The sequence below is a fragment of the Hevea brasiliensis genome, chromosome 15 (genome assembly GCF_030052815.1).
Source record: "Hevea brasiliensis isolate MT/VB/25A 57/8 chromosome 15, ASM3005281v1, whole genome shotgun sequence".
Classification (NCBI taxonomy): domain Eukaryota; kingdom Viridiplantae; phylum Streptophyta; class Magnoliopsida; order Malpighiales; family Euphorbiaceae; genus Hevea; species Hevea brasiliensis.
This window is the reverse complement of record NC_079507.1, coordinates 49,298,851-49,314,444: the sequence shown is the minus strand read 5'-3', so window position 1 is coordinate 49,314,444 and position 15,594 is coordinate 49,298,851. Positions and strand designations below refer to the sequence as shown.

The window sequence follows — 15,594 nt, the reverse complement described above, 5'->3', positions numbered from 1 at the left end:
CAACTAAATAAATCTACAATTCCTAACAAGTATCCAATTCCGGTGATACAAGAACTGTTAGATGAACTACATGGAGCTTGCTATTTTTCTAAGCTCGATTTGAAATCCGAATATCACCAGATAAGAGTTGCTTCCCCAGACATCCATAAAACTGCCTTTCGGACACACTCTGGCCACTATGAATTTGTAGTAATGCCATTCAGTCTAATGAATGCACCGGCTACTTTTCAAGCAGTGATGAATGACATATTTCGTGTTTATCTACGAAAATTTGTCCTAGTGTTCTTCGATGACATTCTTATTTACAGCCGAGATTGGAATTCACATCTGGAGCATCTGAGATTAGTCCTTGGGTTGCTTCGTCAGAACCATTTACATGTAAATCGGAAAAAATGTTCCTTGGGGCAGATTTCTGTTGAGTATCTTGGTCACGTAATTTCAGTTAAAGGAGTGGCGATGGATCCTGCTAAGGTATCCAGTGTACTGAGATGGCCAGCACCAAAGACAGTTAAGGCAGTGAGAGGATTCTTGGGTTTGACAGGATATTACAGGAGGTTCATTTTGAACTATGGTCAACTGGCTTAACCTTTAATGACATTACTCAAAAAGGAGAACCAAGGCCAATTCCAGTGGAATTCTGATGCTCAGAAGTCTTTTGATGCATTAAAGAGGGCTGTGGTTTCTTCTCCAGTTCTCATCATGCCAAATTTTTCGCTACCTTTCATTATTGAATGCGATGCCTCAGGTAGTGGAGTGGGAACAGTTCTCATGCAACAGAATCGGCCTATTGCTTTCTTCAGCAAAGCCATTTCTGATAAGTTTATTACCCGTTCAGCATACGAAAGGGAATTAATGGCCTTGGTGCTAGCAATTCAACATTGGCGGCCTTATTTAATAGGCCAGAAATTCATTGTGAGAACAGATCATAGAAGTCTCAAGTATCTATTGTTCCAACAGGTCAGTACTCCTGCACAATAATATTGGATTTCTAAGTTGATGGGTTATCGCTTCTTGGTAGAGTATAAGTCTGGCTCTAGCAATAAGGTGGCGGATGCTCTATCACGCAAGGAGGAGGATGTAGAATTGCAATTGATATCTATTCCTCAGTGGGCTGATTGGGATGAAATTGCAAAAGAGGTGGCAGCTGATGTATTCTTAGGAGGCATTATCACAGACCTAAAAAGTGGAACTAAGTTGCATCCTAATTATTCTCTTATCCAAGATAGATTGTATTTTAAGGGCAGGTTGGCTATTCCTTCAGAATCTCAATGGATTCCTAAGTTAATTTCGGAATTTCATAATACGCCTTCTGGTGGTCATTCTGGGGCTTACCGTACTTATCGTCGAATGGCATCGAATTTCTACTGGAAAGGAATGATGGGAGCAATCCAAAAGTATGTTGCTGCATGCCTCAAAAACACAAATATGAGGCGCAATCTCCAGCGGGATTACTTCAACCTCTTCCCATACCGAAACAAATTTGGGAAGATGTGGCATTGGATTTCATAACAGGGCTGCCTCAATCATATGGTGTTGACTGTATACTAGTTGTTGTGGATAGACTCTCCAAGTTTGGGCATTTTATTCCTTTGCGCCATCCATACACTGCAAAGTCAGTTGCTAAAATTTTTACTAAAGAGGTGGTAAAACTGCATGGAATTCCAAGAACTTTGGTGAGTGACACAGATCCACTTTTCCTCTGTAATTTCTGGAGTGAGTTGTTTCGAATGCAAGGGACTCAACTCAAGTTTAGTACAGCGTATCATCCACAAACGGATGGACAAACAGAGGTATTGAATCGCTGTCTGGAATCCTACCTTCGTTGCTTTTCATCTGAGCAACCAAAACAGTGGTCTAAGTGGCTATGTTGGGCTGAGTATTGGTATAATACCAAATTTCAAGTTTCTACTAGAAAGACTTCCTTCGAACTGGTTTATGGGCGACAACCTCCAGTGTTACAAAGGTTTCTGCCAGGAGAAACTAGAGTAGAATCAGTAGTTCAAAATTTGCAGGATCGTGACGAGATTTTAAGGCAGCTCACCTTTAATTTGCAGAAAGCACAGCAGTTAATGATGAAATATGCTAATAAGCATCGAAGGGATATGCAATTCTCTGTTGGAGATAAAGTTTTCTTGAAACTAAGGCCTTATAGATAGCAATTTGTAACCAATCGTGTTTACCAAAAGTTGGCTGCCCGATATTATGGACCATTTGAGGTAATTGGGAAGATCGGAGCTGTTGCTTATAAACTAAGGCTGCCTACTTGTTCAAAAATCCATCCTGTATTTCATATATCTCAACTTAAGAAAGCCATTGGAGATCACCCTGTTATTACCGATCTGCCTGCAAATTTAGAGGAAGCAGAAGGACCTATGGTGGAACCAGAACTTATTTATCAAAGGCGTAAAATCACTCGTAACCACCAAATCGTGCCACAAGTACTTGTTAAATGGAAAGGACAATCCGTAGATGAAGCAACCCGGTTGGATGAATCTGATTTCAAGGGACAATTTCCTAATTTCAGCCTTGAGGACAAGGCTAATTCTCAACAGGGTGGCATTGATAGAGATGTTTTTGTTTCAGCAGGCCCAGGTGCTATTACTCATTCTGGCCCAAGACCATTCAAAGTTTATACTAGAAGGAGGAAGGAAGGAAGAGATAAGGAGTGTACTACACTACTGCAAATAGACAAGGAGAGTACTACACAGCTGGAAATGGACGTTGGAGAGAAATATGGAGGAAGGGACACGTAGCTGAAAGCAGTTACAGTAATAAGAGCAAAGCAGAATATAAGGAATGAAGAATAGAGTAGAAGGTGTGGAGGAATTGGGTAAAAATTGGGCAGAATTGTTTCTGCACAGGAGTCATCCTGGGGGTTGGGTCACCAGCCATTTTTTATCTTTCTTTATCTCTTTTTCTTGACTTTTATTTCTATAGTGGAAGCCATCAATGGAATTGTATTTCCAAAGGGGTGTATTGTGCTGAAAGTCTATCAAACCTTTATATTACTTTAATACAATCAATCACAGTTTCTATATTGCTCTTACTTGAGTTAACTTTCTATTGATAAAATATTCCTTACTCTACCAATATGAGTTGGCCACTTTACCACTATCATCTTTACTTTTCCTGGCCTGGTCATATTTATAGAACCATTAGGCCTGTTGCTGATTGTTCAATTTTATTGAAATAGCTCTCTATTTGTGATTTTCCATGTATCTTGTGCTAGCATTAGATAATGTGGTTTAAGCCAATCTCAAAATGTGTCTTTGTCAGTGAAAACTATTTATCAGTGTTTGCTGTTTCTCTCCTGTGAATAAGCTTTAGCCTTCTAAGAGGAATATTTCCATGAGAATAGATTTTCATAGTGAGGAGGGTAGCTTTGATGTTTACTTCATTTGTTACTTGGAGGCAACAGGTTGAAGCCACGGAAACAACTTCTTTACAGAGCAGAGGTAAGGCTACGAACATCAACCTTATCAAAGTCCTTAGAGCCCACAAATATGGAATGCTTCGTGCACTAGCTCGTTCTTTTTTTATTTTTATTTTTATTTTTTTAGATTTTCATAGTCTCATACAGTACATCCTATATTTTTTATCAGGACTACTTTGCTGTTGCCCCCATCTTTATTGGTTCTGTTTCATTTGTTCCTCTTTACAAGTCCAAGAAGAGAATAAAGATAAATGTTTTTTTTTTTTTCTCTCTTTTTTTCTGTATACTGCTTTAGCTCTCTACTTAATAGAGAGATTATTTTCACTCCAATCCACTTTTAAGTTATAAATAGGAATGACAATTGGTTAAATTTTTGTGGGTACTTAATTCGAACCCTAATAAGACTGATTTGATAGCATATAAATGGATTAAGACAGGTTCGATTTTGCTGTGACGGTTATAAGTAGGATTCAAGTTTTACATGTCCGTATTCTAATAAATTTTTTTATATAAATATTTAATTAAATATAAAATATATATTTTTATAATAATATTTATAAATTTTTATATATTTTATTTTATATAAAATAGAATTTAAATATTTTATAAAATTATTAAATTTTTAAATATAAATTATTAATAAAAATATTTTTTATAAAGATTATTAATTAAAATATATAAAATAAAATGGGTTTGTGTATTATAGTTGAAAATAAATTTTAATAAAATTTTGAATTAATTTAGATATTTGAAAATAAATTTTAATTGAGTTTAAGATAAATTTAATTTTTAAAAATATTAATTAAATTTGAGTTTAAGTATCTATCATAGTATAAGCATCATCTCAATTGAAATTAATTATGTATAAAAAGAAATTAAATGAAAAAAAATTATATGCACTAAATCAAATGTCAAGGAGTTTATTTAAATTAAAATTAAAATTATTTTTTGAAAATACTGTTCTTAATATTATAAAAAAATAATATAAAAAAATTTTTTATATTTAAAGTTTTTATTATTAAATATTTCAAATTAAAATTTAAAATTTTTATTATATATTTTTAAAATAATATTTTTCAATAACTGAAATTACAACATTAAATAAATTTTAATTAATTAAATTTTTTTTAAGTAATAAAGACTTCCTAATAATAATCATTATTATCCTATTTATGCAATTATGGGAGTAAGAAATTCAGAATAAAACAGCTTTGGTCTATCAGTCCCCATTTGTCGTCTACCTTCATTCCATTTCCCATTTCTGTTCACCTAATTCGCTTATTTGGTTGTGAAGCGTGAACCTTGCAGCTATCCCAAGTCAATTTATGCCCAATTTTTCAATAATTTCCATTAACTCATCCTTTGGTTGTAATTTGATACTGTGAGTTCAGTTAGGGTTTGATTCATCCTTCATATACTCATTCTTCAAACATAATGTTGTTCATTTTTGTTTTTTTGAATTAATATAAGCTTCCTCTGTTTGTAATCCCAGTGATTGGATAATCTATACTTCTCGTTGATTCCTTGAATTCTTTTGTCGGCCATGGCTGTAGACGAGGAAATGGTACCAAAGAAGAAGAAAGAGCCCACTGAAAACGAGAAGAGGTATTTTGATTGTAATCTTTAAGTAGCGGAAAATTTGTAACCGAGAATTGGGCTCCTTTTACAAGTTTTATTAAAGCATTCATATGTTCTGGAAATCAGGAGAATGAAAATTGTGCCTGGGAGTTTGATGAAAGCTGAGATGAGACCGGGTGGCGGTGATGCTAGACCATCAGATGGTGACCAGGTTACTCTTGTTGTGACTTTTTCAAGAAATTGAACTCTAATACAATCATTGATGTATCCCCAAGCTTGATAATACAATGAACTAGTCTTTTGTCTTTGTTGAAATCCTCTCTCTAGTCTTTCTTCTTTATTCTACCGCTCTTATCTCTTTTCTGTCACTTTCTCAAGAAATTTCCTTCGTCACATCTTTGGTTGTATCAGTTTTTGACGTGGGTAATATGTGAATGATCCATTGCAAGTGCTTTTCTGTTGTGAACACCCACACACATTAAAGAAAACGTGTTTCTGTGTAAGTTTATTCCACTAATACATTCAGGAAAAATAATTACATTACTGATTATTTTTCTCACCCTTACAAGTCACTTAAATAAAACTTTAATTTACTTATCCACTTCGTGAACTCTTTATAATACAATATAATGTCTGTACAATATAGTATAATACCCAAATAATTATTCATATATATATATCACTAAAATTAGTTCTTTTGATACTCTAATTATTAAAATTTATTATTTAAATGCTATTATACTTTTTATTTTATCTAATTTTCTAATTCTAATTTAACTTGGACTCTAACAATCTTTGCCTCCAAGTTAAATGGAATTTATCTTCAACACTTTTGTAAAAGTCAATTTTCTCTTGGTACTTCCTTGCACTCTTGATTATTAATATTGCTTTTTATCTTAACTTGCATTTTTCCAATCAATATGCTTCCTTCTCACCTTTCATGATCACAAGAATACCTGGCTAACTCTTACAACTCCACCATGAATTGAATACTCATAACTCAAAGAATCCAGTTTACCAAAGAAATTAAGTTCCTTTCAAATTTAGGAACATACCTCATGGAACAATTTCACACGATCACCATGCAGCTTGATCTTCACTTTTCCAACACTTTCAACTTTCATTTTCTTTCTATTGCTTAGCTTCACTTTCTCTCATTTTTTCTCCTTAATCACATTGAACTACTCCTTTTTTGAGCAAATGTGAAATGGGCAAGTAAAATCTATTAACTACTTATCTTGTAATGGATCTTTTGCCTTTTTCTTATCATTATCCGCATTCAAACATTTACCTTTAACACCATCATTAATTGCAATTGTAACAGTTTTTTCTTTTTCTTTCCTGCGACTCTTCTTAAATTATTTAAACTCTGCAAGATCTTCCTTCATTTTCATATAATGATATTGAATGTGACCATTCTTATGACAATAGTAGCATTCTCTATCTTCAAGGTCTATTTATAGTCTCGAGCTCGATTTACTATTCTCTCTCCAATTGTTTTTATGTGATTGCTTCTACCATGACAAGAGTCAGCAACAAAAGATTCACCTTCATTGTTACTACCTATCTTCTTGAACTCCTCATCATCCAAGATAACTGCAGTGCGGTAACCTCCCGCACTTTCAAAGTCTCCTTCCCAACTGTTAGGGCTATCATTTATAAAATTATGGGAGAGAAGTTAAAAGCAAGAGAGCTTTTTATTCATCATCTACCTTTACACCAACACTAGCTAATTGGATAATTAATTATTAAAAATATTGACATGATCTCTCATATAAGTACTTTCGTCCATTTTTAAGTTGGTACAACTCATTCTTCAAGCACAAGCGATTTGTAAGTGATTTTGACATATACAATCTCTCTAATTTCTTTCACAGAACAACTGGCGAAATCTCCTTCAAGATATTGTGCTTCACATCTAGGGCTAACGTCAATCTAATCATGCTCACCACCCTTTGTTGAAGTTGTCCCCAATCATCATCTTTAATGGTCATCGGTTGCTTTTCGTTCAATATTTTAATTAATCATTGTTGTATAAGGAGCCACAGACTAAAATTATTTTTCCCATCAAATGGTTCAACCTTAATTTTGTGTTCACCATATTTGACATATTGAACCATAGCTCTGATATCACTTGTTATGAAAAACACACCCACACAAATTAAAGAACGCAAAATTTTACGTGGTTTGGCGTAAATTTACTCAACCAACAAATCTATCATAAAGGAAAAATAATTACAACTACTAATTATTTATCCATACAAGTTACTCAAACAAAACTCACAAAATTCAATACTCTTCTCTTCATAAGCTCTCTACAATACAATATAATGGCCAACCAACTATTTATATATATATGCTATTAAAACCTAATCCTTTTAGGACTCTAATTATTAATTTTTATAATTTAAATTCTATTAAACTTCATAATTTAAATTCTATTAAACTTCATATTTTATCTAATTTCCTAATTCTAATTTATCTTGGGCTCTAACATTTTTCTTAATGAAGTTATTAACTATTTTGAATTTTTGACATTTTGCAGGTCATATACCATTGCACTGTTAGAACATTGGATGGAGTTGCTGTAGAGTCTACTAGGTTGGAATATGGAGGTGGATTGATTCCATGATTGTCAAGTTGGTTATTGAATGATTCATACATGCATTGCCATGTAGAAAATGTTTTTTTTCTCATAGATTTATGTATTATACTGAGGTTTAATTAATTCTAATATTTGAGCCATTAATAAGATGATTTTTATGATAAAGTATGTTATGTTTTTATGGTAGTTGGATTAAAAAAGCCTATCCTTGTATATGACAGGCAAGGACACTCCAATAAGACAAGTTTTGGGAAAAAGTAAGATGATACTAGGATTGCTGGAAGGACTTCCAACAATGCTGAAGGGTGAAGTGGCATTGGTACTGGCTTCTACAATTTGCAATTTGATATGGGTGCTTGTGCTTCTGTTAATTTATATGTCTGCTTTGTATGGCAAAATGAACAAACTAGGTGTGAAAAAAAAATATGCATGAAAAGGTCAAATGTGGACCAAATAAATTCTGCACACGTGGAAAGAATTGACTTGTGTCTTTGTTTACTCGAATTGATCTTTTTTGGCATTTCCATTTTTAGAATTGCTTGGGCTGGAGAACTTAACTTTGGAAAATAAAAACTTTTGAGAAGTTACTTAATAAAGGTTAGTTGTGTTGCTTTTTCTTGTTTTATTATTTTAAAAGCTGGTCTTATCTTTTGTTTCAGTTCAAGATGAAACCTGAAATGCACTATTGCGAGGTTGATTGTCCAGTTTCACCTCCAAGTAGCTTTCCACAGGAAGATGAACTTCATTTTGAGATTGAGATGATAGACTTTTCTAAAGTCAAGGCAAGATTTTTAAATTTTAAATTTATTTCCTTTCTGTTTGCTACAGTTTTACATAATATAACTTCTATTCAAAATATGAATTTTCAAGATGTCAAATTATATGTTAATTGGAATATGTTGAAGATCTGTTTGTGTGTGATTGTGAAATTCCTCAATTGGCAATTTTCATGTCTTTGGTTATAATTGTGAGTTATTAATCACATTTGTGTTAATTTTCAGGTTGTCAGTGATGATTTGGGAGTTATAAAGAAGGTATTGAGAATGTAGACTATCAAATTATATTTATGATAAATCTTACTCGTCTACCTTACTAACTGCTGGCTGTAAGCACCAGCAGATGTTTTCTTTTGTTTGGTTAGGATTAACAGCCTGAGCTGGGTCAATGGATTGTTTTGTTGGCTCTCATGTTGGTATTTCATGTTAGGAGTAAAGTACTTTCATTCTAGAATCTCAAGAAGTATTTTTTGTTTTACTAGAGAGCCAAGTCTATATTAATATTCAAGAATGGTTTTTTTTCTTTTTCTATGCAATAACAATGCATATAATCCTGACTCCAAATGCTAAGGGAAAGGAGAAATTGGAAAACAACTCTGCAAAAGTTAAACCATTGTAGAGAAGGGAAGCATGGGAACTAGGAACCAGGCATGGTATTGAAACAATTTTATGTTACCCAATCCTGTGTAAAACAAGGAAGATGTGTCCAAATCGCTTAGTACATGTGGTTGAAGGAGTGGGAATTTGGGTAGATATCCTGGGTTTGAGGCCTAATGCTTTACTGTACTGGAATGAGGAAAGATGCTTATGGCATGAATTTGTTTTCCAGATTCATATTCAAAATTTGAGTCATATATAATCTGCTTATTTTGTGGATAGGTAGTAAATGAAGGGTTGGGCTGGGAATCTCCAAGGGAACCTTATGAAGTAAAGGCTAGGTATAAACTTGTTTCTAGTCCATGTTTTTTCCCTTTGCTTTTCATTTATATTGATCTGTAAGATGAAATATCTGAAGTTTTCATGGAAAATGTGTTCTGTTTAAAGGATTTCTGCAAAGACGGGCAATGGGAAAGTAATTTTATCACATACACAAGAACCATATTGCTTTACTTTTGGGAAATCTGAGGTTTGTTACATGCTCTGAACTTTTTATGGTCCTTGTTTCTTTATATTTTATATTACAAGTTTGCAACATGCCTCCTGCATCTAATAACATCCTCTATTGGACTTTCCTTTCAGTGCATCTTTTACAATCAGTTTGTAATTTTATTCCCATTTCTCATTATGCAACATAGAATATTAATCTGTTAAGCTTGAGAATCTTAAGCCATAAAATGTGGAGAAACTTTTATCCATTTAATATTTTGTACTCATGGACGTTGCTTTTGACATCTAAAGTATTTATCATTGTTCATAATTATTTAGGTACCTAAGGGCCTTGAAATGGGGATGGGAACAATGTCACGAGAAGAGAAAGCAGTAATATATGTTAACAACCAGTACTTAACCGAGTCTCCTCTGCTCTCTCTGGTGGAAGGTTTTGATGAAGTTCATTTTGAAGTGGAGCTTGTCCATTTCACTCAGGTATGCAAAGTTCTCCAAGATTGTACATCATCATTGTATACTCTTGCATTTGCATACTCATTCCTTGGTTGTCATCATTAATGGGACTAAAAAAAAAAACTGAGATTTATTGGTTGAGGAGTTTTAAAAAAAAACTGAGATTTGTTGGTTGAGGAGTTTTTATTAATAATTAGATAATAATCTCATTGTTAATTCAATTTGCTGAAATTCTAATTGATGTGAAAAACTGTATCATCTTGTCTTTGTGTGATCATAATACATGTCTAACCGTCATTCTTCTTTTTATTGCAATACTTCTTTACATTGATTGTCCACTGTGGTTAAGTTTACATCTAGACATGAAACAAACAAAGTACCAACCCATGATTAGTTGCCTTGTTCTGTATGGTTGGTTGGGAGCCTTGATGTTTGTTGATGAGAGACACAGTGACCATCATGGATGTTCTCATGAGCTCCTCTTTATCATGAGTGTCTGAAATTTAAAAGATGTTTGTGATAATTAATGGAGACGAGATACAGTTTTTCTGGACTTACACATATGTACAGCATTTGGAACTTAACATGCACATATGTGCATTTTAAATTATATTGGCGGAAACATGCTAATTTGTGCCTGATTTATAGCCAAATCCTGATTAAATATTGTTTATATTTGTGTATGTGCATGTACCTTATTTGTTTATTGATTTATTGTTTATGACAATTGCACTCACTTCTATGGTAAATTGTGAAATTCGTAATGGTGTTATTCAACCCTCTAGCTTAGTGTTAACAGGTGCGGGACATGCTTGGAGATGGCCGCCTGATAAAGCGTCGGCTTTGTGATGGAAGAGGTCTGTGTGTATAAATTCATTTATGAACCCAAGCAGCCCCATGTATCCGTGTACATGATTGATGTTTTCTCGTTCATTTTCCTAGTACTTATTGTCTGATATCTTTATGTATATAATGTGGATGCTTTGACAGATTCATAAATTTAGATTCTATCCAAAAGAATCCTAGGTTAACGTAAAACTTCTGGTTCTTTTTTTTTTATTTTATTTGGAAACTGGCTAACCATTTATCTGCATAATTACATGCTTATTAATATTATGTTACATATGATACAATGTGGATCTGAATTGTTCTGAAAAATTAGGTGAATTTCCCATGGATTGCCCCCTTCATGACAGTCTACTACGAGTACATTACAAGGGTATGCTTCTTAATGAGGAAAAGAAGGTCTTCTATGATACAAGAGTTGATAATGATGGTCAGCCTTTGGAGTTCAGTTCTGGAGAAGGGCTAGTGAGTTATTCCTCCTTATAAAGCTCAATTTACTAGTTTGTAGAAATAATGATATTTGGCCCAAATTCTTGTGCTCAATCTCAATCAGTAGTTTGCAGCACAGCTGATGTCTTTAACTTTTGCATGTGTTTCAGGTCCCTGAAGGATTTGAAATGTGTGTTCGTTTAATGCTTCCTGGAGAGATAGCTCTTGTCACTTGTCCTCCTGATTATGCCTATGACAAGTTCCGGAGGTTGCTTTTCAAAATCTTGTTTAACATATCCAGTTTTATGAAAAGTAGAAACACATTGATTTTACTTACTGCTGCATTATTCTTACTTTATTTTATTCCTTCTGAAATGAAGTGACCTTTTTTTTTTAATCCCCTATTATTAGGCCAGTTAATGTTCCTGAAGGTGTTCATATTCAATGGGAAATTGAGCTACTTGGTTTTGAGATGCCAAAGGTAACTAACATATATTTCTCTGCACTTTAATTGCCAGACCATTTAATTTGTTTATATAAACTTTGTTAGAATTTCAATATGCTGTCTTTATCTTTTTGAAAACTACTTTTGTTAGTGGCATGTCAGCAAGTAAGCTGTTCAGTCCATATTGGTTTTTCTGTTTGGCATTCATTTAGCCATCAATAGCTTTGGGCAGGAATGGACTTTGGAATGATATTGGAAATTGCTATGAGTTTATGGGATTTTTGACTTGATTCAGCTTTGAATAACTGGAAATACTAATTAGGAATTTCCTTTATCACTATATGTAGAAACTAGAAAGGTTCACATGAATTCTTATTGCAGGATTGGACTGGTATGGATTTTCCAAGTATAATGGGTGAAGCAGAGAAGATTAGAAACAAAGTATGCAATTGTATTTATTCATTCAGTGCTGTCTTTGACCACTTGTAATATCACTTCATCTTCATATACACATTTCTTGATTGTTGATATAAACTTGGAAACATTGTGGTGGTTGTTATATAGGGAAACAGGCTCTTCAAAGAAGGAAAGTTTGAACTTGCAAAGGCAAAATATGAGAAGGTAATATATTCACCCCCAGTCATATGTGTTGAGCATCTTTGGAGTGTTACCTTTTTCTTTTGATGTTTTTGGATTGTACTGAGGTGAATTTACATTGCCTTAAACTCGTAATACAGAGTGAAGCCATTTGCTGGCAACGCTTGTGTATTAGCATTGCTTGGTTGGTGATGTTGCCTAGAATCATGTTTTTTTTTTTTTTTTCCCATTGAACTGAAAAAGGTAAAAAAAAAAAAAAAAAAAAAGAAGAAAATGTTTGAAGTTTTATGTGTTTTCTATATGTATAGTACCATTTTTTTATGGATTCTGAAGTTCTTGTCTTTGATAATATTGGCTGTACAAGATAAAATGGTTCATTTTTATTTCTTATGCCATTATGCTGTGTACTGTCTATTTAAATGGTTTTATGGATCCCTTTTTTGGGCTCTAAAAATATCTGGATTGTATGTGTGCACCTTTCAAGTCCTCATACAATGCTGTCTGGCAACTGCTCAACAGGTACTTAGGGAATTTAATCACGTAAATCCACAAGATGATGAAGAAGGGAAGGTTTTTGTAGATACTAGAGTAAGTTTTTTCACTACTTAGAATAACCATAACAAGCTATTTGGAAATATATATTTTCAGTATCTTGGCTCATGTGATTTTTCTTTTTTTTTTTTTTTGGCTTTCTTGGATGCTTGAAGAACTTGTTAAATTTGAACTTGGCTGCATCCTACCTAAAAATGGGAGATTGCAAAAAGTCCATTGAGTATTGCAATAAGGTATGTTTTGGGAGATTTGTAGTTTCTATTCATATGTTCTGGATTTGATAGTGTGGTCACAGTTAATTTTGCTATGCTATTTATTTAAAATTCCCCTTTTCCTTTTCCTTTTCCTTTTCCTTTTCCTTTTCTTTTTTCTTTCTTATTTGGTAATTGCTTAATTGGCATAAATGATTGCTATTCCTTCCAATGGAATAGTATTTTGGTGATAGGATTATTTCTCTATGGGTAAGCTGGATGTCACTGTGATTACAAAATCAGTAATTCTCGTAATTTCTTAATCAGATGTAAATAAGAAAACAAATCATACAGGGTTTCAGGCTTTTGCAAGTCGGATGTGCTAGAAACAGATATGGGACACAAGGCTTGGCAAGTCTTTGGGATGGGGAATTCCATTTGATGCACAACTGGAGTTAAATATCAAGCTCAAGCTTAGGCTTTTCTGCTCATAGTTCCCCCATTAGCATATGAGATATGGGCTTCCAGTTAGAAATAAGGAATTGATGATGTTGTGATATGTTGTAATCATCTAAGATTATCCCTTATAGGTTTCAAAGGCAGGCTCATGATGCCAATGCAGACTAATGGTGTAGAAAAGTTTCCCTTCTTATTGCTAAAATATTGAGTTTGTGTTCAAATGCCATTCTTTCTTTTCTTTGTAACTTCGTAGGTCATTATTATTCCTTTCAACCTACATCTTTGAATTTGGGTCCTCATAAAATTATTCAGGTTTTGGATGCAAATCCTGCACATGTAAAGGCTCTGTACCGACGTGGAATGGCCTACATGACAGATGGAGATTTTGAGGAAGCAAAAAATGATTTTGAAAAGGTGTCCCTTGTATTTTTCTTTTTAATGGAACATATTAAAATTCTTGACATTCATTTTCTAAAATGCTTGTGGATGCTGCTAGATGATGAAAGTTGACAAGTCATCTGAACCTGATGCAACGGCAGCACTTCAAAAACTGAAGCAGAAGAAACAGGTAGGTTAAATGAATATATATATATATATATATATATATATATATATATATATTATTTGAGATAGCAAGGTAGCTTAATGTTTTAGATCTTTCTGTATGACTACCATTTATTAAGCAGGAAGTTGAGAAGAAGGCACGTAAACAATTCAAAGGACTATTTGACAAGAAGCCAGGGGAAATCGCAGATGTTGGAACTCAAGATACAGAAGAGAGGAGTACAAGTGAAAATCAGACGAAAGATGGTGAGGAGGATTCAGATGGGATCGAGGAAGAGGCATTGCTTCAAGATCAAGATGCAGCCAATGCACCTAGAGTAGGCTGGTTCTCCCACTTGTGGCCTACTGGTAGAAGACTGTTTTCTGCTCTTGGTTTTCAAAGATGTACTATATTGTGACATGGAATAATTTGTTTTGGGATCCAACTTCTTGTACTTTTGGATTCAGCAAAAGAAGTTCATTTCTGAGGAGATAAATATTGGCCAAGAGCATATCAACTTTTTCGTTTTTACTTGTCACACTCCATGACAATTAAACACAAATTTGCCCTCTTCTCAACAAGGTAATTTGTGTTCCGTGCATGCATGTCATTAATAGATCACTCTGCCTCTCTCTCTCCTCTTTATCTCTTTCAAGAAAGATGGAGAAAAATCTCTCCTCTAAGAAAACACCCTGAATACCGGGTGAGTTAGTTAACTACAACTTCAATGTGCCTAATATGGGGAACCGAGTGAAAAATTGGCTAAAGATAACAGTTTTATAGTAGGATTTAGTAGAATTCTTATTTTAAATGAAGTTCAATTTGAATGAGATTCAGAATCTCTGATAAGGTGAGATATTTATTCTTAATGGATAATATTTATATTGAGCCAAAATTATATTCGTTTCTAAGTACGTGAGTTCTCGAATTCAATCTATTTGCTTTTATGGTAGTACATTGCATTATCAACATTAAAATAACAATCTTAAATCCCCTAATCACTAAAGCATGCCTAAACTTGTAATTCTCCTGAACTAGAAGTCCCAGCAGTTCGCCCTAATCTCTTGGTAACTAACAGATGATGTAGTCCATTCATCAATCAGATTGAATAAAGAAAAGCACAAAATCCCTCATCCAATCATTTTAGCTTGAAACCTTAAACACCAGATTGACATAAGTTCCTAAAGATTAAACTTTCGAGTGCTCAATTCGGAAAAGGGCAAGGGAATTGAAGATGTAGAGTAGTTGAAAGGGAAGCCTTGCTCAAATTCTTCCCTGAATAATGTTTAATTGTGAGTGGTTTAATTAATATGATGAAATTGTGTTTAATTGTCAGCTAATTATTAGATGCACCAAGAGCATTAAAAAATAGTGTTCTCTCTCACAGAAAAGTAGGTCATTTTTACAATATAGATAGTGAATTTCATATGATTGTTAGAGATGGCACATGAGCACTGAATGCACCTAATAATTTCTCTTAATTGTCATGAAATTTGTAAGTTGTGATAAGTTAAAAAGAACAAGTTCAATAATATGTATTCGGCCAAATAAAGATTAAAAGATTAACAAATTTTGGTTC

The 15,594-nt window shown here is 33.6% G+C and overlaps 1 protein-coding gene across 4 annotated transcripts; it reads left to right on the top strand.

Annotated features, from left to right (window-relative positions):
* The first annotated feature begins 4,635 nt into the window (after positions 1–4,635).
* Positions 4,636–14,511, top strand: LOC110648887 (peptidyl-prolyl cis-trans isomerase PASTICCINO1). 4 transcript variants are annotated; one of them, XM_058136177.1, is made up of 21 exons: positions 4,636–4,814; positions 4,926–5,038; positions 5,138–5,222; positions 7,557–7,626; positions 7,838–7,935; positions 8,276–8,398; positions 8,618–8,650; positions 9,272–9,330; positions 9,437–9,518; positions 9,818–9,976; positions 10,752–10,809; positions 11,115–11,263; positions 11,398–11,495; positions 11,639–11,708; positions 12,054–12,113; positions 12,237–12,293; positions 12,789–12,857; positions 12,977–13,054; positions 13,784–13,885; positions 13,968–14,039; positions 14,158–14,511. In XM_058136177.1, exons 2-21 carry the CDS (start codon positions 4,977–4,979, stop codon positions 14,431–14,433), a joined length of 1,860 nt encoding a protein of 619 aa, XP_057992160.1. In that variant the 5' UTR covers positions 4,636–4,814; positions 4,926–4,976; the 3' UTR covers positions 14,434–14,511. The 4 variants fall into 4 exon arrangements, with proteins under 4 accessions (XP_057992160.1, XP_057992162.1, XP_057992161.1 ...); XM_058136179.1 differs by having other exon boundaries at positions 4,638–4,814; positions 14,126–14,511; XM_058136178.1 differs by having other exon boundaries at positions 4,639–4,823.
* The last annotated feature ends 1,083 nt before the right edge of the window (positions 14,512–15,594 follow it).

Bases quoted from the DNA above. Each gene is read 5' to 3' on its own strand.
- LOC110648887 (XM_058136177.1), top strand. From the start codon at position 4,977: ATGGCTGTAGACGAGGAAATGGTACCAAAGAAGAAGAAAGAGCCCACT. The intron at 9,331-9,436 runs GTATAAACTTGT...TTCTGTTTAAAG, and splicing joins CCTTATGAAGTAAAGGCTAG to GATTTCTGCAAAGACGGGCA. The intron at 12,294-12,788 runs GTAATATATTCA...ACTGCTCAACAG, and splicing joins CAAAGGCAAAATATGAGAAG to GTACTTAGGGAATTTAATCA.